Source organism: Kogia breviceps, chromosome 12 (assembly GCF_026419965.1).
Source record: "Kogia breviceps isolate mKogBre1 chromosome 12, mKogBre1 haplotype 1, whole genome shotgun sequence".
Classification (NCBI taxonomy): Eukaryota; Metazoa; Chordata; class Mammalia; order Artiodactyla; family Physeteridae; genus Kogia; species Kogia breviceps.
Genome location: NC_081321.1, coordinates 470,148 through 496,459, shown reverse-complemented (window position 1 = coordinate 496,459; position 26,312 = coordinate 470,148). Strand labels below are relative to the sequence as shown.

At 40.5% G+C, this 26,312-nt stretch overlaps 1 protein-coding gene across 4 annotated transcripts in view; it reads left to right on the top strand.

The window, feature by feature from the left end:
- Positions 1-26,312, top strand: part of BCL2L13 (BCL2 like 13) — a 68,221-nt gene that overhangs the window by 11,146 nt on the left and 30,763 nt on the right. For all 4 annotated transcript variants that reach the window (XR_010835707.1, XM_059081368.2, XM_067008390.1 and 1 more), the window contains exon 2: positions 309-479. Coding sequence is in view for 2 of the 4 variants with exons in the window: in XM_059081368.2 (XP_058937351.1) it covers positions 359-479 (121 nt within the window). In the remaining 2 variants the exon portion in view is untranslated. The remainder of the gene's footprint in view (positions 1-308; positions 480-26,312) is intronic.

The following is a 26,312-nucleotide window of genomic DNA, read 5'->3' as shown; positions in this document are numbered from 1 at the left end:
TGTTGGGTCTTCATTGTTGTGCGTGGGCTTTCTCTAGTTGCGGCGAGCAGGGGACTACTCTTCGTTGTGGTGCGCCGGCTTCTCATTGTGGTGACTTCTCTCGTTGCAGACCATGGGCTCTAGGCCTGCGGGCTTCAGGAGTTGTGGCACGTGGGCTCAGTAGTTGTGGCGCACAGGCTCAGTTGCTCCGCGGCATGTGGGATCTTCCTGGACCAGGGCCTGCATTGGCAGGTGGATGCATAACTACTGTGTCTCCAGGGAAGCCCCTGTAATAACTTTAAACTGAAAAAATACTTTTATGTTTTTAGGTTTTACACATCTGTAAGTAGACCATTCCGGAGCTCTGCCAGCCGACCCCATGGCGTCCTCTACTACTGTGCCTCTAGGATTTCACTATGAAACAAAGTATGTTGTCCTTAGCTACTTGAGACTCCTCTCTGCGGAGAAGCTGCAGGAGCAACATCTTTCCTCACCCCAAGGTATTATCTTTGGCTTGTGGTGGTTGTATTAAATAGTAATAATTACTTCATGTGTGCAAAATTATATGTATCTAAGTAATTTATAGCTCTGGTTATAAGATTGAATAATACTAATAGGCTCTTAAAGAATAAGAGCCACTCCATCCCTTCCCATCCCCTCATCCATTCCCAGAAGCATGACTTTTAATGTTTTTTAAGAGCTTGATATTTTATTTAATTTATTTGTTTATTGGCCATACCATGTGGCTTGCGGGATCTTAGTTCCCTGACCAGGGATCGAACCCATGGCCCCTGCAGTGGAAGCATGGAGTCCTAACCACTGGACCTCCAGTGAATTCCCAAGAGCTCCATATTTTAAATGATTGCCATTGGTACAGGGAAAAATGTACTGAGTACATGTAAATAAACAGAAACCCATCTGCCTTTAGAGATTTCATACTTAACAAGCCATAGATTAGAATTATATAATTATTTTTAAAGTTTATAACACAGTTAAGTTCCTCAATTTACCTTTTTTAAGGCTATTAGGGTTTTTTTTTTTAGTTGAAGTATAGTTGATTTACAATCTTGTGTTCGTTTCAGGTGTATAGCAAAGTAATTCAGTTTTATATATATATACATATATCTATTTTTTTTCAGATTCTTTTACCTTATAGGTTATCACAAAATATGGAGTAGAGTTCCCTGTGCTATACAGTAGGTCCTTGTTTATTTTATATATAGTCATAGGGATATTAAATGTAAACAGTCTTTCAGACTTAGAGAGTTTTTAGCACAGTTCTTTGTATTGCAAAGTTGTATATATCCTTCTTTAAATAATTTGCCAAACGAAGCTTAAAACAGTTACTAGAGGCTGAATTAATCTTCTTCATTAAGATGCAACATCATCATCTTACATATTCTTATCCATAGATTTTTACTGCAGCCATGGAGGTAGTTCTTATTTATCTGCTGCTGTTTTAGCTCAAGAAAGGGTAGTGTTGGTACTAGGATAATGTGGAATTTGTGTCTCCTCACAACTAGGGCACCTACCAGGCACCATTGGGGGACCACGGACACCTGAGGGGATGGGAGGAACCCCCAGCGACTGGGGAGGACTTGGGTATAGTGGGAGTGAAGCGGGAGGAGAAGTGGAGGCGGGATGAGACAGGAGTCCCTGAGGGGCGGCTGGGGGAGGGGAAGGGATCCCATGCCCAAAAGGGGAAATTGGGGAACCATTGGGAGGACAGAGGATCAAAAGGGGGCGTGGCCAGGTTTCCCCTGCCCACTTGGGCCCCTGGGAACCTGTTGAGATCCCCGGCCTGATCCTCTGCCCACCCGGGTCCCCTCCAGCCGTGCGGGTCCTGAGGGGGTGGGAGGGAGGGAAGGGTGAGCAAAAGTAAAGGCCGGACCTCTGGGACCAGCACCCCTGAGGGGTGGCTGGGGGAGGGGAGGAGTTCCTACACCCAGAGGGACCCACCCCCAGTTAGGGGTCCAGCAGCGACTGGGGAGACCCTGGGGGAGGGGTGCAAAGGAACAGATGGGAACGGGGCCAGCACTTTCCCTGTCCACTCAGGCACTGGGGAGCCTGTTGGGATCCTGACCTAATCCTCTGCCCTTGGAGCCTCCCTCCTGCCGTGCAGAGCCCAAACCCCACCCCTGCACCCCCAACCAGGGCCCCATCTCTACACTCGGAGACCCCCTCCAATGTGCTGGGCCCAAGCCCCCCCCCCCATGCTCACTTAGGGCCCTACCTCCAGACTCCAGAACCCCACACTCCAGAGTCCCTCCTTTCCACGTGCTGCCTCTCCCCTTCCAGGCAGGTCCTAAGCAGAGGCCCTGCCCCACACTTAAGGTTGCCTGCCTAGGCTCCACCCCACGCTCAAACATCACCACCCCCACCGGCTGAAGTCCCGCCCCACCCTAAACCCCAGCCCTGCCTAAGTTCCACGCCCTGCCTAAACTACCCTCCCAAGGCCAAGGCACTTTTTTTTTCTTTCTTTTTTCTTTTTTCTTTTCTATTTTACCTTATTGCAGTTGTTTCAATTATACTTTTATTTTAACTAATACATTTTTTATCTTACTAATTTTATTTTGTTTTTTATTTTTTGATATTGTACTGCTCCTTTTTGTCTTTCTTCCTTTTTTTTTTTCCTGTGCCATGCAACTTGTAGGATCTTAGTTCCCAGGCCGGATATCAGGCCCAAGCTCCTTTGGTGGGAGCTCCGATTCCAAACTGCTGGACTAACAGAGAACCTCAGACCCCAGGGAATATCAGTTAGAGTGAGGCCTCCTGGAGGTCCTCATCTCAACACCAAGACCCAGCTCTATCCAACTGCCTGCAAACTCCAGTTTTGGATGTCTCAGGCCAAACAACCAGTAAGACAGGAATACAGCACCAATCAAAAAAAAAAAAATGAAATGACAAAAAAATATGTTACAGACGAAGGAGCAAGGTCAAAAACCTACAAGACCAAGTAAATTAAGATGAAATAGGCAACCTACCTGAAAAATAATTCAGTGTAATGATAGTAAAGATGATCCAAAATCTCAGAAACAGAATGCAGAAAATACAAGAAAAATTTAACAAGGATCTAGCAAACAAACAGTACTGAACAACACAATTACTGAAATTAAAAATATTCTAGAAGGAATCAATAACAGAATAACTGAGGCAGAAGTACAGATAAGTGAGCTGGAAGATAAAATGGTGGAAATAACTGCTAGGGAGCAGAATAAAGAAAAAAGAGTGAAAACAATTGAGAACATTCTCAGAGATCTCTGGGGCAACATTAGATGCATCAACATTCGAATTATAGGGGTCCAGAAAAAGAAGAGAAAAAGAAAGGGGCTGAGAAAATATTTGAAGACATTATAGTTGAAAACTTCCCTAACATGGGAAAGGACATAGTCAAGTTCAGGAAACAGAGTACCACACAGGATAAATCCAAAGAGAAACACACGGAGATACATACTAATCAAACTATCAAAAATTAAATACAAAGAAAAAATATTAAAAGCAGCAAGGGAAAAGCAACAAATAACATACAAGGGAATCCCCATAAGGTTAACAGTGGATCTTTCAGCAGAAACTCTGCAGGCCAGAAGGGAGTGGAAGGGCACATTTAAAGAGATGAAAGGGAAAGACCTACAACCAAGATTACTCTATCTAGGAAGGATCTCATTCAGATTCAATGGAGAAATTAAAACTTTTACAGATAGGCAAAAGTTAAGAGAATTCAGCACCACCAAACCAGCTTTACAACAAATGCGAAAGGAACTTCTCTAGGCAGGAAAAACAAAAGAAGGAAAAGACCTATAAAAACAAACCCAAAACAATTAAGAAAATGGTAATAGGAACATACATATCGATAATTACCTTAAATGTAAATGGATTAAATGCTCCAACCAAAAGACATAGACTGGCTGAATGGATACGAAAACAAGACCCATATATAAGCTGTCTACAAGAGACCCACTTCAGACCTAGAGACACATACAGACTGAAAGTGAGGGGATGGAAAAAAAAAAAAAAGATACTCCATGCAAATAGAAATCAAAAGAAAGCTGGAGTAGTAATTCTCATGTCAGACAAAATAGACTTTAAAATAAAGACTATTACAAGAGACAAAGAAGGACACTACAAATGATCAAGGGATCAATCCAAGAAGAAGATTTAACAATTGTAAATATTTATGCATTAGACACAGGAGCACCTCAATACATAAGGCAAATGCTAACAGCCATAAATGGGGAAATAGAAACATGATAATAGTAGGGGACTTTAACTCCCCACCTTCACCAATGGACAGATCATCCAAAATGAAAATAAATAAAGAGACACAAACTTTAACACATTAAACAAGATGGACTTAATTGATATTTATAGGACATTCCATCCAAAAACAACAGAATACAGTTTCTTCTCAAGTGCTCATGGAACATTCTCCAGGATAGACCATATCTTGGGTCACAGATCAAGCCTTGGTAAATTTGGCTCTGAATTTTGTTTTCCCCTGATATTTTCCTCGTGCAATTCAAAGTTAAAAGCATCTAGTTTTTACCATCTTCCACTTGAATTTAAGCTAAGTTATGATACACCTACTCTGTTCACAATTGGTGTGCAGACTTCAGTCGTTTTAAAGCTAGCATTGTTCCTGTTAGAAAAAAAGATTTGGCTTAGTATTTTTATTGCAAATTGTAATTGCTATGGAGCCACACGCAACTTTTAAACTTTTAATTTTATGATAAGTATTATGGCTAAAATTATTTACTGATAAATTCAGTAAAATGTGTGAATGTGTTTTTCTTTGTGTATTAACCTCATAGCAGTAAATGAATTGCTGTTGTTTCTTTAAATAATTTTTCTAAGAGGTCTCACTAGATTTCTGTTGAAACTCCAGTGTTAACATTTTTATAGTTTGCGCTGAATTTAACCGTGATACAAAAATGAATTTTATGCCTAGATCAGAATTTAAAATTAAAGGTTTTTTCTTTAAAAAAAAAAAAAAAGAAAGCTGAAATCGTATCAAGATCTTGTCCAACCACAACACTATGAGAATAGATATCAGTTACAGGAAAAAAACTGTAAAAAATACAAACACATGGAGGCTAAACAATACACTACTAAATAACCAAGAGATCACTGAAGAAATCAAAGAGGAAATCAAAAAATACCTAGAAACAAATGACAATGAAAACACAACTACCCAAAACCTATGGGATGCAGCAAAAGCCGTTCTAAGAGGGAAGTTTATAGCAATACAATCCTACCTCTAGAAACAAGAAAAATCTCAAATAAACAACCTAACCTTACATCTAAAGCAATTAGAGAAAGAAGAAGAACAACAACAAAAAAAACAAAGTTAGCAGAAGGAAAGAAATCATAAAAAGCAGATCATAAATAAATGAAAAAGAAATGAAGGAAACAATAGCAAAGAGCAATAAAACTAAAAGCTTGTTCTTTGAGAAGATAAACAAAATTGTTAAAACATTAGCCAGACTCATCAAGAAACAAAGGGAGAAGACTCAAGTCAACAGAATTAGAAATGAAAAAGGAGAAGTAACAACTGACACTGCAGAAATCCAAAGGATCCTGAGAGATTACTACAAGCAACTATATGCCAATAAAATGGCATATTTTAGCCACAGAAAGTTTGAACCACAGAAATCAGAGAAGAAAAAGAAAAATGAATCCAGATTGGAAAAGAACAAGTAAAACTGTCACTGTCTGCAGATGATATGATACTGTACATAGAGAATCCTAAAGTTGCTACCAGAAAACTACTAGAGCTAATCAATGAATTTGGTAAAGTAGCAGGGTACAAAATTAATGCACAGAAATCTCTCGCATCCCTATACACTAATGATGAAAAATCTGAAAGAGAAGTTAAGGAAACACTCCCATTTACCACTGCAACAAAAAGAATAAAATACCTAAGGATAAACCTGCCTAAGGGACAAAAGACTTATATGCAGAAAACCATAAGGCACTGTTGAAAGAAATTAAAGATGACACAAACAGATGGAGAGATATACCATGTTCTTGGATTGGAATAATCAACACTGTGAAAATGACTATGCTACCCAAAGCAGTCTACAGACTCAGTGCAATCCCTATCAAACTACCAATGGCATTTTTCACAGAACTAGAACAAAAAATGGTACAATTTGGAAACAGATAAGACTCTGAATAGCCAAAGCAATGTTGAGAAAGAAAAACGGAGTTGGAGGAATCAGGTTCCCAGACTTCAGACTATAGTACAAAGCTACAGTAATCAAGACAGTATGGTGCTGGCACAGAAACAGAAATATAGATCAATAGAACAGGATAGAAAGCCCAGAGATAAACCCATGCACATATGCTCACTTTATCTTTGATAAAGGAGGCAAGGATGTACAATGGAGAAAAGACAGCCTCTTCAGTAAGTGGTGCTTGGAAAACTGGACAGCTGCATGTAAAACAATGAAATTAGAACATTCCCTAACACCATACACAAAAATAAACTCAAAATGGATTAAAGACCTAAATGTAAGGCCAGACACTATAAAACTCTTTGAGGAAAACAGGCAGAACACTCTACGACATAAATCACAGCAAGATCCTTTTTGACCCACCTCCTAGAGAAATGGAAATAAAAATAAATAAACGGGACCTAATGAAACTTAAAAGCTTTTGCGCAGCAAAGGAAAGCATAAACAAGACGAAAAGACAAGCATCAGAATAGGAGAAAATATTTGTAAACAAAGCAACAGACAAAGGATTAATCTCCAAAATGTGCAAGGAGCTCATGCAGCTCAATATCAAAAGAACAATCCAATCCAAAAATGGGCAGAAGACCTAAATAGACATTTCTCCAAAGAAGGTATACAGATTGCCAACAAACACATGAAAGGATGCTCAACATCACTAATCATTTGAAAAATGTAAATCAAAACTACAGGGAGGTATCACCTCACATCAGTCAGAATGACCATCATCAAAAAATCTACAAACAATAAATGCTGGAGATGGTGTGGAGAAAAGGGAATCCTCCTGCACTGTTGGTGGGAATGTAAATTGATAACAGCCACTAGGGAGAAGAGTATGGAGGTTCCTTAAAAAACTAAACAGAACTACCATATGACCCAGCAATCCCACTACTGGACATATACCTGGAGAAAACCATAATTCAAAAAGAGTCATGTACCACAATGTTCATTGCAGCACTCTTTACAATAGCCAGCACATGGAAACAACCTAAGTGTCCATCGACAGATGAATGGATAAAGTTGTGGCACATATATTCAATGGAATATTCCTCAGCCATACAAAGAAACGAAATTGAGTTATTTGTAGTGGGGTGGATAGACCTAGAGTCTGTCATACAGAGTGAAGTAAGTCAGAAAGAGAAAAACAAATACCATATGCTAACACATATATATGGAATCTAAAAAAAAAACATGGGTTTTGATGAACCTAGGGGCAGGACAGAAATAAAGACATAGGCATAGAGAATGGACTTGAGGACACAGGGAGGGTGAAGGGTAAGCTGGGATGCACTGACTTATATACACTACCGAATGTAAAATGGATTGCTAGTTGGAAGCAGCCACATAGCACAGGGAGATCAGCTCTGTGCTCTGTGACCACCTAGAGGGGTGTGATAGATAGGGAGGGTGGGAGGGAGACGCAAGAGGGAGGAGATATGGGGATATATGTATATGTATAGCTGATCGACTTTGTTACAAAGCAGAAACTAACACACCATTGTAAAGCAATTATACTCCAATAAAGATGTTAAAAATAATAAAATTTTAAAAATAAATAAAATCCATAAAAAAGGGTAGTGTTGAGATTGAGAAATGATGGGCTCCAATACCCTTCTAGCAGGAGGGATGACCAAAGATGTCTTAAGAAAGTTCATTGAAATGCTGACATTTAACTAGTGGGTGTGTTCTGTTTTTAAACTTCAAATCATATTTTAAGTACCCCGAGGTAGGTTGCTGTTTAAAGAAAATTACTTCAAAATGGCTTTAAAAACTCATAAAAGAAAATGTGGTACCAAATATTGATTATTTCACCAAACTCACATAGTAGCTATTTTACTTTCTTTTGTCCTCTGATATTAATCAGTATGCACATAGTTTTCAAATAGTTGTAATCAGTTATTTGCGATTTTTTTCACTTTTATCTTAAAACATGTTTGCGTGTTTGTGTATTTTATCTCCGTTGTTGCATGTCTAAGTGTTTCTGTCATCTTAAACATCAGTAGCACTGCTGTGTACAGTTTTTGGTTTACTATAGAGCACCACTCCCTTTTAAAATTTTTTTAAAAATATTTATTTCTTTATTTATTTGGCTGTGCCGGGTCTTAGTTGCGGCACGTGTGATCTTCGTTGTGCGTGTGGGATCTTTTAGTTGCAGCTTGTGGGGTCTAATTCCCTGATCAGGGATCAAACCTGGACCCCTGCACTGGGAGCTCGGAGTCTTACCCGCCGGGCTACCCACGTCACTAACATTGGTAGTAGGAATTTAATTGAAAAAGTCAAGGCAAGAAGGTATTCTAAATAAAGAGGTAATCTATCATAAGAAATTCTAACTTAAAATGTTAATAAATGTACATAGCAATTTTGGTGTACAGCCAAGGCTTTTGTTTTTGAATATTGGTCTGTTGATTGGAAGTCTATGTCATCTTTCTACCATAAACCATATCTCCGTATCTATTACCTATAGTTTTAAATTTATGCTTATTTAAAATGGAGCAAGAACATAAAGACATTTGTAAAGCAGTTTCTTTGAAGAGTCGCTCTAGATTTTTATGATAATCCCCCCTAATCTTTTACAGTTGTTTCTCTCATACCCAGTTTGATGTGGTATTTTTAAAGCCACTTCTCAAAACATTTAGTTTAGCTTTCATAGAAATATCATGACTCTTTGCATGTCATCTTTCAATGATATCTGTGATTTTAAATAAATTACAGAATATCAGTGACCAGTATAATTTTTTTTTTTTGGCAAGCTGCTGTGCAGCTTGTGAGATCTTAGTTCCCCAATCAGGGATCGAACCCGTGCCCCCTACGGTGGAAGCACAGAGTCCTAAGCACTGGACCGCTAGGGAAGTCCCAGTATTCCCAGTATAACTTTCCTAAACAGGCTGGGAGAACGATAACTGATTCTTGGTAGGCCCACGCCCTGTACACGTGTGCTCAGCCCGCAGTGGGTCTTGTAACTCAGCACATCACTTGTGGAGGGTAGTTAAGAGAGCTTCTATGTGTTGCTTTTTACTTTTCCCCAGTTATTTACTTTTCTAAATTGTCTAGAGTCAAACTGCTGAATCAGAGTAATATTTTTATGAGGAGCTTATCATTTAAAATAAATATGTGTCCTATAGGTTGTCATACCATGTAGCACATCTTTTTAAGTTTTTACACAGTCTTATTTTTTTTTTGGCTGTGCCAGGTCTTAGTTGCAGCACGCGGGCTCTTTAGTTGTGGCATGCGGGCTCTTTAGTTGTGGCATGCATGCGGGATCTAGTTCCCCGACTAGGGATTGAACCTGGGCCCCCAACACTGGGAGAGCAGTCTTACCCACTGGACCACCAGGGAAGTCCCTAAACATTGTCTTAAGAACTACCTATAACTTCTGAAAATGCTGGTTTCTGTTGCTTTAAGACTCCGGTGTTTAGACTCATTGAGCCTCTATCATAATAGACTTGCTGGGAGTCCAGCTGAGTAGCTGTGTTGATAGTGTTTACTACATAAATGGTTAGGTCCCCTGAGGCAGGGATTATGTCTTCAATATTTCAGCTTGGGAGAAAGATTCTGGGAATTAATTTTATGAAACATGTGGTTTTTGTACATCAACCTCCTAATTCCATAGGTGTCCAAAGTAGACATCAGGACTCAGTGGATTAGAGCAAGACAGTTTAATATTCTAGCCCAGCAAACAGCAGGAGTGTTACATTGGTGGCAGTGGTTCCCCTGCCCTCAAGGACCATAGGGCAATGCCATGAACCCACGTGGTGGCCTTTCAAGCGGGAGTCGTTCTGAGCTGAGGAACCCGGTCCTGAGGGCTCAGGGCCTTCTGCAGCAAACAGTAAGCAGGTCAAGTTCCCTCTCCCGAGCAGTGGGCAGTCATGTGGTCGCTGGAGCTGCCTGCTTGTCCTCACTGCTCGCTGTGGAGCGGGCTCGGTCAGAGGACAGTTAGGCCTTCATGAGCAAGGACGTACAGGGATGCTTGGGGCTCGTAGCAGAGGCTGCTGCTCCCAGCCATCCACCCCTCAGATTACGTGCAGTGAAGTCCATTCATTTGTTTCATGTAACACCTGATGAAGGTTATTATCAACAGAATCCAAATTAGCATAATGGGGATAATTCTGCAGTGTTGATCTCAGCCATCCACCTCAGGACCCCAGATTCAGCCAAGCGAGTAAGGCCCAGAGGGACTGGTAGGAATTTTTTTCAGATAATCACTTATTTTTCTTAGCACGTGTGGATTGTTCCACCTAACCAGTAGTAATAATCCAACTCAGCAGGAGGTATTGGTAGCCACATGTACTCCTCCTTGTTCATCCAGGACGTAGGCCAAGACCAGTCTCTTGTACTCCACACAAGGGCATGTAGACTAACCTGCTGATCTCCTAGGGCTGCCGTCTCACGGACTGTGGTAGCTAAAGATAAGGATAGGTTCCTGGTCGTTACCTGTGTGACATGAACTCCCCCACCAGGGAACAGTGGACCCAGGAGTCAGTGTGTCCCTGGGTAGGATGGCCTTCTCAGTCCAAGGGGGTGCCATTGGCTCTTAGGGACATTGCCCAGGGCAGGGTTGGCAAACAGCAGGCCTTGTGATTTTAGCTTTAGTTCATTAAGAAATATTTTCAAGTCTGCAGTGAAAGCTAGTTTCCAAAGCTACTCATCATTTGATAATAGTGGTTGAGGGCGGTTCTTCTTCCTCAGAAAAACTTTGGTGTCACTTTTAAGCTCAAAAAATTGCAGTGAAATGCTACCACTCTTTAGACATTGAATTGCTATGTGATAGGGTACGTCAGGATATCCCGCTTAGACTTCTGACAAAAATTCATGAAGCTAATGATTAAGTCCATGACAGCGAGTGAAGTTCACTGTTGAAACTCCTGGTTCATTATACGGGATAGATTTAAATATTTTCCAGAGTACCTACTGAGGAACACAGTGAATGAGCATAGGTTTTAAATACCTTGCATTTTCAGTCCTTGTAAATTCGTCTTTTTCTGCTCTGCGCAGCTTTGCCACTATTAGTGACACAGCTTGGCGGGTTCCACTTCAGGGTGTGGTGAATCCGCGTCTCCACGGCTTCTTTGCCGAGGAGGGTCCCTCAGAGTCGTCGCCTTGTAGCTCGGTGGATTGTTGATGTTGTTCTCAGTGTCCTCAACTCACGGAGCAGCTCTTCTCTTCAGAAGACGAATAGTATTCAACTTTTGTTTTTTCTGGACACGTTTCTTCAGCCGCTGCAGTCGAACACAGTTTCCTTCTTTGGCTAACAGTGGAGCCCCTTAGGAACTTTGGTTGTGGCCTCGTTGTCATTGCTTATTTCACAAGGAAATTCGTGATGAGATGTTCCATTTAAAATTTTCTGATTTTTCTGATGGACTGTCCCGAGTTGGGAGTCCGGTGATGAGCGCTTTCAGCCTGGTGACAGTGGTGCATGTCCTGCTCCTCCCGCACAGCCAGGCCACCCGGGACTGTGCCGTCTCGTGTGGCGACAGGGTGACCTGCGCTCCCCGGTGTCTGAGGAGCGCAGCGTCCGAGTCCGGCTCTGTTCTTGTGTTGGCTTGTGCTCGTGCACGGGTGCAGTGAGGCTGGGGGTGCGAGAGCGCCCTCGTGTCCCTGCCGCGTCCCTGCCGCACGGGCTCTGTGGGCGGCTCGTCTCCACTGTCGCTGGAGCAGCGTGGGGAACACACGGCTGGGTGAGCGTGGCTCAGTTACGCTTTGTTTACGGGCACGGAATTTCTTGTGATTTTTATGTCACGAAGTAGCAATCTTGCCTTTTTTCCAGGCATGTAAAGATGTAAGAGCCATTCTTAGCTTGTGGGCTGTGTAAAAATATGCAGGGGGCAGGTTTGGCTGATGGGCCCTAATATGCTAACCCCCAATGACAGTGAAGAAGGAACATTGTTTTTCTCATTATTATTGAGGAGCTCAGTCTATTTATGCACAAAACTAAATGCTGTGTTTTTGTTTTTTTATTTTTGGCTGCATTGGGTCTTCGTTGCTGCACACGGGCTTTCTCTGGTTGCAGCCAGCGGGGGCTACTCTTGGTTGCGGTGCGTGGGCGTCTCATTGCGGTGGCTCCTCTTGTCACAGAGCACGGGCTCTAGGCACGTGGGCTCAGTAGTTGTGGCGCACGGGCATAGTTGCTCCGTGGCATGTGGGATCTTCCTGGACCAGGGATCAAACCCGTGCCCTCTGCATTGGCAGGAGGATTCTTTTTTTTTTTTTTTTTTTTTTTTTTTGCGGTATGCGGGCCTCTCACTGTTGTGGCCTCTCCCGTTGCGGAGCACAGGCTCCGGACGCGCAGGCCTAGCGGCCATGGCTCACGGGCTTAGTTGCTCCGCGGCATGTGGGATCTTCCCGGACCAGGGCACGAACCCGTGTCTCCTGCATCGGCAGGCGGATTCTCAACCACTGCGCCACCAGGGAAGCCCAGGCAGGAGGATTCTTAACCACTGCACCACCAGGGAAGTCCCTGTTCTTTTCTATATTAAGCCCAAATCCGTTTCCTTTAATCATATTTCTTTTTTATTAAAGTAATTCTTTTTAGTTATATAAGTTATATATATGTATTTGAAAGTATTTAGAAAAGTAAAAAAGTTAAAGAAAAAAATCCTATAATCCAGTAACTGAAATGATGAAATATTAACATTTTCCCATTTTTATAGATACATATTAACTTGAATTTATGGTTTACAAAAATGAGATCATGTACATGCCATTTTGTAACATTTAAAAAATTAACAATATACTTGAACATCTGTCCACATCAATAAATAGATATATACAGTCTCCTACTGTAGGATATTTAGGATGTTCACCAGTATTTGCTAGTAAAAGGTAATCTGTTAGCCTGCAGATTTTCTTTCCAGTTCTAGCTTCATTTACATTTCTAAAACATTCCCCTACTAGTTATAGCCTGATAGGTCTAGAAAAACACTATTTAATAGAACTTTATGCAGTGATGAAAATGTTCTATATCTGCTCTTTTCAGTATTACGGTCACAAGTCACATGTGAATGCTTGAAATATGACTAGTGCAACTGAGGAACTGAATTTTTAATTTTATTTATTTATTTCATAGATTTATTTATTTATTTATTATTTTTGGCAGCATTGGTCCTCGTTGCTGCGCGCGGGCTTTCTCTAGTTGTGGTGAGCGGGGGCTGCTCTTCGTTGAGGTGTGCGGGCTTCTCATTGTGGTGGCTTCTCTTGCTGTGGAGCATGGGCTCTAGGCACATGGGCTTCAGTAGTTGTGGTGCGCAGGCTTCAGTAGTTGTGGCTCATGGGCTCTAGAGCACAGGCTCAGTAGTAGCGCACAGGCTTAGTTTGTTCCGTGGCGTGTGGGATCTGCCCGGACCAGGGCTCGAACCCATGTCCCCTGCATTGGCAGGCGGATTCTTAATCACTGCGCCACCAGGGAAGTCCCTAATTTTTATTTAAATTTAAAAAGCTGCTTGTGGCTAGTGGCTGTAATATTATTGGACACACAGGTCTAGAACTCAGTTTTTTATCTTCCTCTCTAAGCTAGCCCCTCTTCTTACAGTGATTTGTTAAGGGTACCACCTGCTATCCAGGCTTGAAACACAGGGGTCATCCTTTAACTCTTATCTCTGCTTCCTTCTCTCTTAGTCAACTGTTATCAACTTTTCCAATTTTGTGATGATTCTCGCATTATCCTTCAGGTCCTGCCTCAGAGTATTGCAAATGTCTCCTGATTTTTCTCCTTCGTTTCATGTTTTCTCCATCGTGTGTTTTGCATGCTACAAGCAGATTGAGCTTCCTCACATTGCCTCTTACATCGAGAACCCACAGTTCCTCCCTTTTCCCCCAGGCTGTTCTACAAAAGGGACTTTTGCTGGTTTTCCTCATCCTTTTACCTGTTGTGTCTCGTGTCTGTCATTGCCTTGGACTGTAAACGAGCTATGCTTACTCCTATCTGTATTTTTCCCCTTGAGCTGAGCTGCTCTAGAATAGTGGGCTTCTCCGGTAGTGGTTCCTGCTGCTTCCCCTGTCTGTTCTTGTCTCCTTCCCGGGCCCCTGGGAAACTGCATTTAGGCAGGGCCATACGACTAGTCCTAGCTAGTGAAAAGTGAGTGCCTGGGGTTTGTGGCACTTGCAGGCTGTGACATTTAAGAGCCAGTATGCCTCCTCCCCATTCTTTTTCCCTTGCCTTGTGGATTTAAGGGGGATGTATGCTCCTAAGGGCATAGTTGTAGTAGGGCAGGACCACCACCGGGCAGGGTTGGTGAGTGACTGTATGACACCGTTTCCTTGCCTCCAATTTCCTGGGTTAGATATGGAGCACAAGGGAGAGATGGACCTTTGGGTTAAGATGCTGAAATTGCTGGCTTTATTTATCACTGCAGCGTAGACTACCCTGTCCTAATTAACATATCTCCATATTTACACATTAGGGTGACCAGCTGTCCAGTTTGCCCAGGAGTGAGTAAAACTGGGAAAATCCTGCGCAAACTGGGTGAGTTGGTCACCCTAATACATAAAGTACTTCCCCATCTACCCAAATTCCACTTATTTATGATGTTTCTTAACTGTAACAGACTTCATGCTCACAAAAAACCAGACCTTTTCAACCCCTGTGATTTATTAAGTTTGTAAGGACCTTAAGCAATTACATAAGTCTGTGTTGATCAACTTTTTCCCCCCTGCTTGAGCATAGAATTTTTTTCTATCTGAGCATTGTAGGATCTGAGGAGTTTACCTGCTTTGACGTTTTTGTTTTGATTTTGAAATTTGGTTGTTACCCTTGTATTTTTTCCTTAAGCCTAAGTACAGAGTATTATGTCAATACATAAATACAAATGTGTATGCTAACTTCTTAGAAGGAAAAATTAGGTTCTACTTGCTGTCTCTGCTGCTTTGTTGTCTGATTTGTTATCTAAAATGTGGTGTGGAACTCCCTTCTATGCCATGCTGTTATAAATAGGGCCTGCTGTAGCATGCATTGGTGCAATGCGATTAGGGTTTGGTTTCAAATTCATGAAGCAGTAGGTGTGAAAAGAAGAGGCTAAAGGAGGTGACCCTATTCATGACTCAAGATTTCTGTCACGTTAAATGTCTTTCATTTTTTCCTAAGTGAGTCATTTGCTGGGTACATACTTTTCCATAAATAGTTAACTCTGAACTTTTCCAGAAGTTGTCAGCTCTTCCAGACCGTGTTAGTTTGTTGAATATGTTCAAGATTATATATTCTGACTCGTAGAAGTCCTGCTGACTTGCATGTATGATGCCAGACTTGAACTTGTTATGTTCAACTTTGCATCTTTTAATATAGAGCACCTTGATGCTGTAGTCATTAATAGGGATTTAGTAAAACATTTCTTAGGTTAGGAAGGAGAGTAAGTTCATGTCTGTTAATTAGTAATGTGACTGTCAAATACGTGTCGTGATGCTGGCTTGTTATTCGTTCAGCCATTAAGCACTAACCCCTATTCTCCTTTCCTCTCCCTCCCTAGGCAAACACTGTTCTACTTTCTGTCTCTATGAATCTCATTTGAGTGGAAGCGCACAATATTTGTTCTTTTGCTTAGTATAATATCTTTAAGGTTTATCCATGTTGTAGCCTGTTTCAGAATTTTACTCCTTTTTGATGCTGAGTCATATTACAGTGTATGCGTAAGCACATTTTGTTTATCTGTTCGTCTGCTGATGAATATTGGATTATTTCTACCTGTCGACTGTTGTGAACAATGCTGTTATAAACATTTGTGTACAGATAATCTGTTTGAGTCTCTGCTTTCAATTCTTTTGGGCATATACCCAGGTGTAGAATTGGTGGGTCATTCTATGTTTAATTTTTTTGAGGACGTGCCATCCTTTTATTCCCACAGTAGCTGCATCATTTTACATTCCAATCAACAATGCACGGGGGTTCCAGTTGCTCCAAACCCTCACCAATGCTTGTTGTTTCCTGCTTTTTTCGTAACAATCATCCTAATGGGTGTGAAGTGGTATCTCACTGTGGTAGCTCATTTCTTTTTATTGCTGAATAATATATCATTGTATGGATGTACCATAGTTTTTTTATCCATTCTCCTATTGAAGAACGTCTTGGTTACTTCCACGTTTTGGCAATTATATATAAAGCTGTTATAAACATTCATGTGCAGGTTTTTGTGTAAATATAAGTTTTCATCTCGTTTGGGTAATATCAAGGAGCATGATTGCTTGATTGTACGGTAAGAGTATGTTTAGCTTTGTAGGAAACTACCAAGCTGTCTTCTAAAGTGGCTGTACCATTCCTGCCAGCAGTGTATGAGGGTTCCAGTTTCTCTTCATCTTTGCCAAATTTGCTATTGTCCATGTTTTTTTATTATAGCTATACTGGTGGTGTGCAGTGGCACCTCATTGTGGTTTTAATTTGCATTTCCCTAGTAGCTGATGATGTTGAACATCTTTTTTAAAATAAATTTATTTTATTTATTTATTTTTGGCTGCGTTGGTTCTTCATTGCTGTGCGCGGCTTTCTGTAGTTGCAGTGAGTGGGGGCTCCTTTCATTGTGCTGCGTGGGCTTCTCATTGCAGTGGCTTCTCTTGTGGAGCACGGACTCTAAGGTGCATGGGCTTCAGTAGTTGTGGCTCGTGGGCTCTAGAGCTCAGGCTCAGTAGTTGTGGTGCATGGGCTTAGTTGCTCTGCGGCATGTGGGATCTTCCCGGACCAGGGCTTGAACCTGTGTCCCCTGCATTGGCAGGTGGATTCTTAACCACTGCGCCACCAGGGAAGCCCTGCAGTTGGAGTTTTGGTAGGGATTACATTGAATCTGTAGATCACTTTGGGGAGTATCACCATCTCAAGTCAACTTTTCAAGACAGATTCTCATAACCCGATCCCAGTAGTGGTTCACGATTCATTATTTCCAGAGATATATACTGTTTAATTTTTTTACATTCTTTCTATCAGGAACAGGAGATGTTTGATCCTGACTACTATGAACCCAGAGTTTGAGTGGGTGCTTGTTGGATTTTCTTTGCATTCTTCTCTTTCAAATCCGTCCGTCCTCAAATCTCTCCCCTAATCTGCAGGATAGCTGGGGATTTGGTAACACTGGAGCCTGAAAACTACTGTTGTGATTGACTATTTTGGAATTTCGTTGTTTCTTTCTTTTTTTTTCCTTTTTTAGCTGTGTTGGGTCTTCGTTGCTGTGTGTGAGCTTTCTCTAGTTGTTGGGAGCAGGGGCTACTCTTCATTGTGGTGCACGGGCTTCTCATTGCTCTGGCTTCTCTTGTTGTGGAGCATGGGCTCTGGGCACGAGGGCTCAGTAGTTGTGGCACGCGGGCTTAGTATGTGGGATCTTTCCAGACCAGGGCTCAAACCCATGTCCCCTGCATTGGCAGGCAGACTCCCAACCACTGCACCACCGGCGAAGTCCAGAATTTGTTTGTTTCTTAAAAATCTGGTTTCTTACTTACTCGTCCAGTATGGTATCATTTGGAGTGTTTGTTTTTGCTATTGAATGAATAATTGAATTATGTTGTCTGTACTATTCAGTAGGTGTTTGATTATAATCTGATTTGATTATAATTTGGTTATAATTATTTGGGTTGTCAAGAGCAGTATTTGTCAAGTCTAATTGCCTGAACACTTATTAAAACAAAGATTATGGAGCCCTGCCCCAGACCTACTGAACCAGATGCTCCATACTGGGTCCTGGGAATCTGTATCTTTAATTATTACTTCATTATTATTTAATATTCTCTCTAATTTTAACGTGCCCCAGTTTGGAGAACCATAGATTTAGAAAGCATTTGTTCTGGAAGGTCTAGGCCATACATACAGCTGTTCTAAGCTTGTTGGTCTGATATTTATTTTGAGTGCATTTCAGGGCTGGAGTATGATTGCTGACTCACCTGACCCTTCCTTTGACACGGAGGTGGGTGGGATTTAGTGTACTAAAGTCTGTTTATCTTTGAGATATTTCTCTGGGTTTATAGTGCAGGATTTATGCTGCATTGGTGCTACTGCGAAGCTCTGTGCTTTTGAAAATCAGGGTGGGGTGGGGGTTGGTTGAGTGAAAAGCAGTGAATCTGTCTGTGTCATTGGTTATTAAAGAAATAGCCTTTTGTATCCTGACAGCAGTAGACTTTTTCTGGTTTAGGTTTTCCACATGGCTTATTATCAAGTACGACAACTTGTCGTGTGTAATTAGCATCACATTAGTCTCATGAGAATAGGTACGCCTTTAATCAGCTGCTTTTCTTTAATCGGGCAGGATGAGGCATACGGTAACCAAGACATTCCTGTCATTTACTTTGCGGCCTGGTGGTGGTGTTGGTGGTGCTATGATGGGTGTGAGGGTGTGTATGTGTCTTAGGTGTGCAGATTTTCCTGAAAGGGGCAGATGGCAGATAAAACATTCATATATTCCTTATTTTTCATTCATTGTACTTCAGAAATTGTAATTGTATGTTTTTGAATTCAGTAATAATTTTACTTATCAGAATATCTACTTTCTAATCTTATTTCTGTATAATTTATTTGAGCTTGGGCAAGTCATTTCTGAAAACTCTCATAAGCTTGGAGATGGTGGTTGAGGTCTTATTCTTTCCATTCCTCCTCCTCAGTGTTCTCCATCACAATCCATCACCATAAATAAATGTTCTCGTTACTGTCCTGTGTAGGTAGTTCTGTATTCTTACTCTCTTACATAAAATGACTACTCATTTTCTTTATTTCTTTTAACTTTTGTCATTTGAGGTAGCCTCAAAATATACTGATAACTTTTTTTAATTCCTCTGAATCTATTTATAACTTTTATTTTATTGTCTTTTTCTTAAGTGTCCTTTCTTCCCAGCAGAGTTACTGTGTTATACATTGTAATGCTTTGAGTCTACATCGCAGTGACAGTGAGAACTATTGCTATCAAGTATTTGTGTACTTTTTTAGTCCTTACTGGACCCAAGTCTAGGACAAAGGGACCACCTCAAATAGTTTGTAGTTTGTAATCAGGTCAGATTAATGATAATAAACGATAATATCATTGAATGATATAAGACAGTATATATTTAAGTGTTAAAGTATGTGGTACAGATGAAATGATATACATGTTCAAACATCAGTGATACGTAAGTAGTCAGTGAAGTTACGGTGGAAAAGTAGAGAGACTTAAATTGGTCTTTGCAGGGAATTCTCTGGCGGTCCAGTGGTTAGGACTTGGCGCTTTCATTGCTGAGGGCCCGGGTTCAATCCCTGGGCTGGGAACTAAGATCCTGCAAGCCACCTGGTGAGGCAAGAAAAAATTGGGACTTCCGTGGTGGTGCAGTGGTTGGGAATCTGCCTGCCAATGCAGGGGACATGGGTTTGAGCCCTGGTCTGGGAAGATCCCACGTGCCACAGAGCAACTAATCCCATGTGCCACAACTACTGAGACTGCACTCCAGAGCCCGTGAGCCACAACTACCGAGCCCGCATGCCTAGAGCCTGTGCTCGGCCACAAAGAGAAGCTCCCACTTGCTGCAACTAGGTAAAGCCCCTGCGCAGCGACAAAGACCCAACCACAGCCATAAATAAATATATTAATTAATTAATTAATTTTAAAAAATTGGTCCTTGCAGGGTGGACAGAATTAAATAATCAGGAAAAGGAAGAGCAGTCCAGGTTAGGTAAAAATGTCTTTTTTTGTTAGTGAGGAAATTGGCAATGAGTTCATACTGGGTGGGAAGAGGAATTAATTTTTAAAAATTTCTTACCATATATCATTTAATGTGCCTTATAATTAATACATAATGGGAATAAATAAATTCCAATCAAGTCAGAATAGGAAGATTCTACATTTCCACAGTGGGAATAATAGATCATAGATATGTAGTCTGTAGGGTCCTATATAGTAATCCTAGCATTGAGCAGTAAATTTGGTTCTGAAGCAAAGCCAAAAATAAGTGAAGGTATACAGTAGGTCCTCCTTACCCATGGGGAATATGGTCCAAGATTCTCAGGGGATGCCTGAAACGGTGCTGGTTAGTACCAAACCCGGTGTGTACTGGTGTTTTTCTCTAATAATGGGCGGGTAGTGTATACAGTCTGGATATGCTGGGTTTGTTTCAGGTCTCAGGCTGGATGAAACAGGGCCCCACCAGATTTCACGACACTAATCAGAATGATGTGTAATATAAAAGTAATGAATTTTATTTCTAGAATTTACTATTCAGTATTTTCCAACTGTGGCTGATTGCGGGTAACTGAAACCACAAAGGGGACAACTGCATTTAGTTCCCAGGATTTTTTTCCCATAACCAGAAGCTATACTATTTTCTTTAAAGTGGAATGTTATTCTTGAAGAGAATTGTTTTTTTCACTTAGAGCTTCATTACATAGGGCACAGAGAAATGCAGTAGAAAATGTCAATATCAAATACAGTATTACATTTCAAGACACTTTCTTAATGTAATTGTGGCTAAAAGCTAAGGAAATGGCACCAAAGTGCAGCTCAGTTATAACAAATAGGTAATATTATCTGGGGATTTTTCTGATGATCCAGCTTAATTTGAGTATAAAATCTAGAACGCAAGGACTGGAGGGACTACTTCTCATGTCAGGAAGCTTTATAAAAAGTTTCATCCAGCAGGTTGTATTCCCTGGAAAGAGTCTGAAATATTCAGGGGCTCTATATTTTTGATTAAGGACAGGTCAGAAGCAAGCTGGCCGATGTTGAGTTTAAGATGTTTTTGCAGAACTTAAAAGGCTAACCCAAGCTCTTCAGCGTGGTGGTCACCCTGCTTCTGCATGTGGAGGAGGATGAGGTAGGTAAGAGAAGGGTTTGTCTTAAAAGCACTGTGTTCACTGTAGCTCATGGCAGTGACTGATCAAAATTCTTCCATTGTTGAGCACGGCAGAGATTATTTGAGCCTGGAAAAAGTTTGAAGGCAAGTCTCTTCGAGGCAGTCACATCTGCTGGAAATTTGGAAAACCAGGGACCTTCTGGTACTCAGGACTGTAGCTTCCTGGTAAAACTTCCCAGATCAACTTATTGTGAAATGTACCTTATATTTAAAATATTAACTTTCCTTGTGTATTTTTAATATAAATTAATGAAACTGTTGGACATGTGTTCAGGAAAAAATATATTTTAGTTTTATTTTTTTAATATTTATTGGTTGCATCGGGTCTTAGTTGCAGCATACAGGCTCTTTGTTGTGGTGCGCGGGCTTCTCTCTAGTTGTGGCACGTGGACTCAGTAGTTGCGGCATGTGGGCTTAGTTGCCCTGTGGCATGTGGGAATCTTAGTTCCCTGACCAGGGATCGAACCCATGTCCGCTGCATTGCAAGATGATTGTTAACCACTGGACCACCAGGGAAGTTCCTGTATTTTAGTTATAGATCAGTTGATATTAAGCCATTCTCTCTTGCAGCAATTGAAGAGTGAGAGTAACTATTGGTGTTATAACAGACACTTTATGTCACTTGGCATTATCTAAACTGTCAGAAGGTTGTTTCTGCTGGTCCAGACTGTTATACTGAAAGCAGATTCTGTATGAGCATTATTGATTAGAAATCTATGATAAGCTGATTCTGTTCACAGGGACAAGGTTTGGGGAAAGATCACTGTGCAATGGTAACAACCCATTTTAGAGAGTCAAAAGGATTGGTGGGTGGGAGCCACTATCTTTTGAGCATTTTTGATGTGGTGGAGCTTAACTAATTTATCTCACTGACCTTGACAGCTTCTCTTTGTGGTAGGTATTATTTTTCTGTTTACATAAGAGGAGAGGTTCAAGATTATTTTCGTTGCCTAAAGTCACATGTAATGAGCTGGAATGCTTGGCCTCAAAGCTTACCTTCCCCTTTACTGAGACACCTTCCAGGAAGCCAGACTGAGAGAGAGAATTTCAGTGAAAGAAATAAGATTGACCCCAAATAACTCCCCAGTCTGTTGACCCCAAATAATTCCCCAGTCTGTGTTTGCCTTGTTTTAATAATGTTACGTATATTCTGGAGGTCCCTTTACCTAGTGTAATTATATTAATCAGTGATGTTGTAGAGCCGTCTAAACTACAGATTACTTTTAAAAGGAAAACCTGTTCTAATTATAAGCAGTACTTGAGATTTATTACAAGTCTGGAAGTGAATTAAGCCGGGTCCTGATATGATTCCACTTGTATAAAGTACTTAGAGTAGTCAGAATTGAGAGAGATGTAGAATGGTGTTTGCCAAGGGCTGAAGAGAAGTAATGGAGAGTTACTGTGTAGTGGGTCTAGAGCTTAAGTTTTACAAATGAAAAGAGTTCTGGAGATGGATGGTAGCACAACATTATGAATGTATTTAATACTACTGAACTGTACACTTAAAAATGGTTAAGATGGTAAATTTTGTTAGATGTATTTTACCACAGTAAAAAAAAAATTGGAAAAACAAAGCCTGTATGTAAAGATAGATTTTTATGCTTTATGAGAATTTACAAAGACTACCTTATTTATAGGATACATTTTGTCTTCAAATTTTGCATAAGGTTGTGTCTTTTTAAAATTTTAATTTATTTTTGACTGCGTCAGGTCTTAGTTGCAGCATGCGGGATCTTTCTTTGCAGTTCATGGGCTTCTCTCTAATTGTGGCACTTGGGCTTAGTTGCCCAGTGGCATGTGGGATCTTAGGTCCCTGACCAGGGATCAAACCCTTGTCCCCTTCACTGGAAGGTAGATTCTTTTTTTTTTTTTTTTTTTTAATTATTTATTTTTGGCTGCATTGGGTCTTTGTTACTGCGTGTGGGCTTTCTCTAGTTGCAGCGAACGGGGGCTACTCTTTGCAGTGCACAGGCTTATCATTACGGTGGCTTCTCTTGTTGTGGAGCATGGGCTCTAGGCACACAGGCTTTAGTAGTTGTGGCACATAGGCTCAGTAGTTGTGGCGCACGGGCTTAGTGGCTCTGCGTCGTGTGGGAACTTCCCGGACCAGAGCTCACACCTGTGTCCCCTGCATTGGCAGGTGGATTCTTAATCACTGCGCCACCAGAGAAGTCCCTGGGTCTGTTTTATGTAATTAAAAAACTTACCAACTTAATTAGGTAGAATTAAGAAAAATTGCATATATTTAAGGTGTACTATGTGATGACTTCATATAAATATACACTGTGAAATGGTTACCACAAGCAAGCTAATTAGCATTCATTACCTCACATAGTTACTGTTCTGTTTTTTTTTCTTCTCCCTCACCCCTCTCCCCCTGGCAGCCACCTGTTCTCTATGAGTCTGTTTCTGTTTTCTTATGTTGGCTTATTTGTTTTGTTTTTTTAGTTCCACATATGAGTGAGATCATATGGTATTTGTCTTTCTCTGTCTGACTTATTTTCACTTAGCATAATACCCTCCAGGTCCATCCATGTTGTCACAAATGGCAAGATTTCATTCTTTTTTTTTTATGGCTGAGCAGTATTCCATTGTATTGGGTTGGCCCAAAAGTTCATTCGGGCCTTTCTGTTACATCTTACAGGAAAACCCGAACGAACTTTTTGGCAACCCCCCCCTCACCCCCCCCCAAAATCTTCTTTATCCATTCGTCCATTGATGGACCCTTAGGCTGTTTCCATATCTTAGCTATTGTAAACAGTTCTGCATGAACGTGGGTGCCCGTGTGTGGGTGTGTGTGTACGTGTGGGTGTGTGTGTGTGTGTATGTATATATATATATATATATATATATATATATATATATACCCTTTTGAATTATTTTCTTCAGAATAATACCCAGAAGTGGAATTCCTGGATTGTATGGTAGTTCTATTTTTAATTTTTTGAGGAACCACCATATTGTTTTCCGTATTGACTGTATCATTTACATTTCCATCAACAGTGCCAGTGCACGACCTCGCCAACATTTGTTATTTATTGTCTTTTTGGTAATAGCCATTCTGACAGGTGTGAGGTGATAATCTCATTGTGGTTTTGATTTGCATTTTTCTGATGATTAGTGATGTTGAGCATCTTTTCATGTGCCTGGTGGCCATCTCCTTTGGAATGTCTATTGAGGTCCTGTGCCCAATTTTAATAGAGATTTTTTTTTTTTAATGTCTAGTTGTATGTGTTCTTTGTATATTCTGGATGGTATCATTGCAAATATCTTCTCCCATTCATTAGGCTGTTGTTTTGTGGCTAGTTTTCTTCACTGTGCAAAATCTTTATAGCGTAATGTAATCCTGTTTATTTTTGCTTTTGTTTGCCTTGCCTGAGGAGACATATCCAAAAAAATATTGCTAAGATCCATGTCAAAGAGCATACTGCCTTATGTTTTCTTCTAGAAGTTTTATGGTTTCAGGTCTTGTGAGTCTTATAAGCCTTTACTCCATTTTGAGGGTTTTTTTTGTGTATATGGTGTGAGAAAGTGTTCCAGTTTGATTCTTTGTATATAGCTGTCCAGTTATCCCAACATTTTCTTAAAAAATATTTATTTATTTATTTTGGCTGCTCTGGGTCTTAGCTGCAGTATGTGGGATCTTCGTTGCAGCATGTGGAATCTTTAGTTGCAGCATGTGGACTTCTTAGTTGTGGCATGCGAACTCTTAGTTGTGGTGTGCATGTGGGACCTAGTTCCCCAACCAGGGATTGAACCCCGGGCCACCTGCATTGGGAGTGAGGAGTCTTACCCACTGGACCACCAGGGGAGTCCATTCCAACATTTATGGAAGATGCTCTCTTTTCCCTATTGCCTCTCTTGTTGTAGATTAATTGCCCATATAAGCGTAGGTTTATTTCCAGGCTCTCTGTTTTGTTCCATTGATCTTTGTGTTTTTGTGCCAGTACCATATTGTTTTGATTCCTGTAGCTTTGTAGTATAGTTTGCAACAGGAGTGTGATACCTCCAGATTTGTTCTTCTTTCTCAAGATTGTTTTGGCTATTCAGGGTTTTTTGTGTTAGCTCTGGGCTTGTCATATATGGCCTTTATTATGTTGAGGTATATTCTCTCTTTACCCACTTTGTTGAGAGTTTTTTTTATCATAAATGGGTTGAGAGTTTTTATCATAAATATCATAAAAGCTTTTGAATTTCATCAAAAACTTTTCCTGCATCTGTTGAGATGGTCATATGATTTTTATTCTTCAGTTTGTTAAGGTGGTGTATGACATTGATTGATTTGCAGATATTGACCCATCCTTGCATCCCTGGAATAAATTCCACTTGATCATGGTGTATAATCCTTTTAGTGTACTGTGTATTGTTGGAGTTGGTTTGCTAATAGTTTGTTGAAGATTTTTGCATCTGTGTTCATCAGTGATACTGGCTTATAATTTTCTTTTTTGTGTGATATCTTTGTCTGGTTTTGGTATTGGGTTGATGCTGGCCTTATGGAATCATATTGGAAGCATTCATTCCTCTGCAATTTTTTGGAATAGTTTTAGAAGGATTGGTACAATATGAACTCCTCTCTAAATGTTTGGTAGAATTCACCTGTGAATTCTGGTCCGGGACTTCTGTTTTGGGAGAGATTTTTAATTACTGATTCAATTTTATTACCGGCAGTGGGTCTATTCATATTTTCTATTTCTTCCTGATTCATTCTTGGGAGATTGCATGTTTCAAGGAATTTATCCATTTCTTCTAGGTTGTCCATTTTATTGGTGTACAGTTGTTTATAGTAGTCTCTTATGATCCTTTGTATTTCTGTGGTGTGGATTGTACCTTCTCCTCTTTCACTTTTTATTTTACTTGGGTCCTCTCTTTTTTTCTTCATGAGTCTGGCTAAAGGTTTATCAATTTTGTTTATCTTTTCAAATAACCAGCTCTTAGTTTCATTGATCTTTTCTGAGTTTACCCTCTATTTCATTTATTTCTGCTCTGATCTTTATGATTTCTTTTCTTCTAACTTTGTGCTTCGTTTGTTCTTATTTTTGTAGTTCTTTTAGGTGTAAGGTTAGGTTGGTTATTTGAGATTTTTCTTGTTTCCTGAGGTAGGCTTGTATTGTTACAAGCTGCCCTCTTAGAACTGCTTTTGCTGCGTCCCATGGATTTGGGACTCTTGTGTTTCTATCTCCGTTTGTCTCCAGGTATTTTTTAAATTTCCGTTTTGATTTCTTCAGTGACCCACTGGTTGTTTAGTAGCATATTGTTTGAGGTAATGTTTTAAAATTTTTATGTATGTAGTTTCAACTAAGATATATCTATTTATAGGCAGAAATGTTA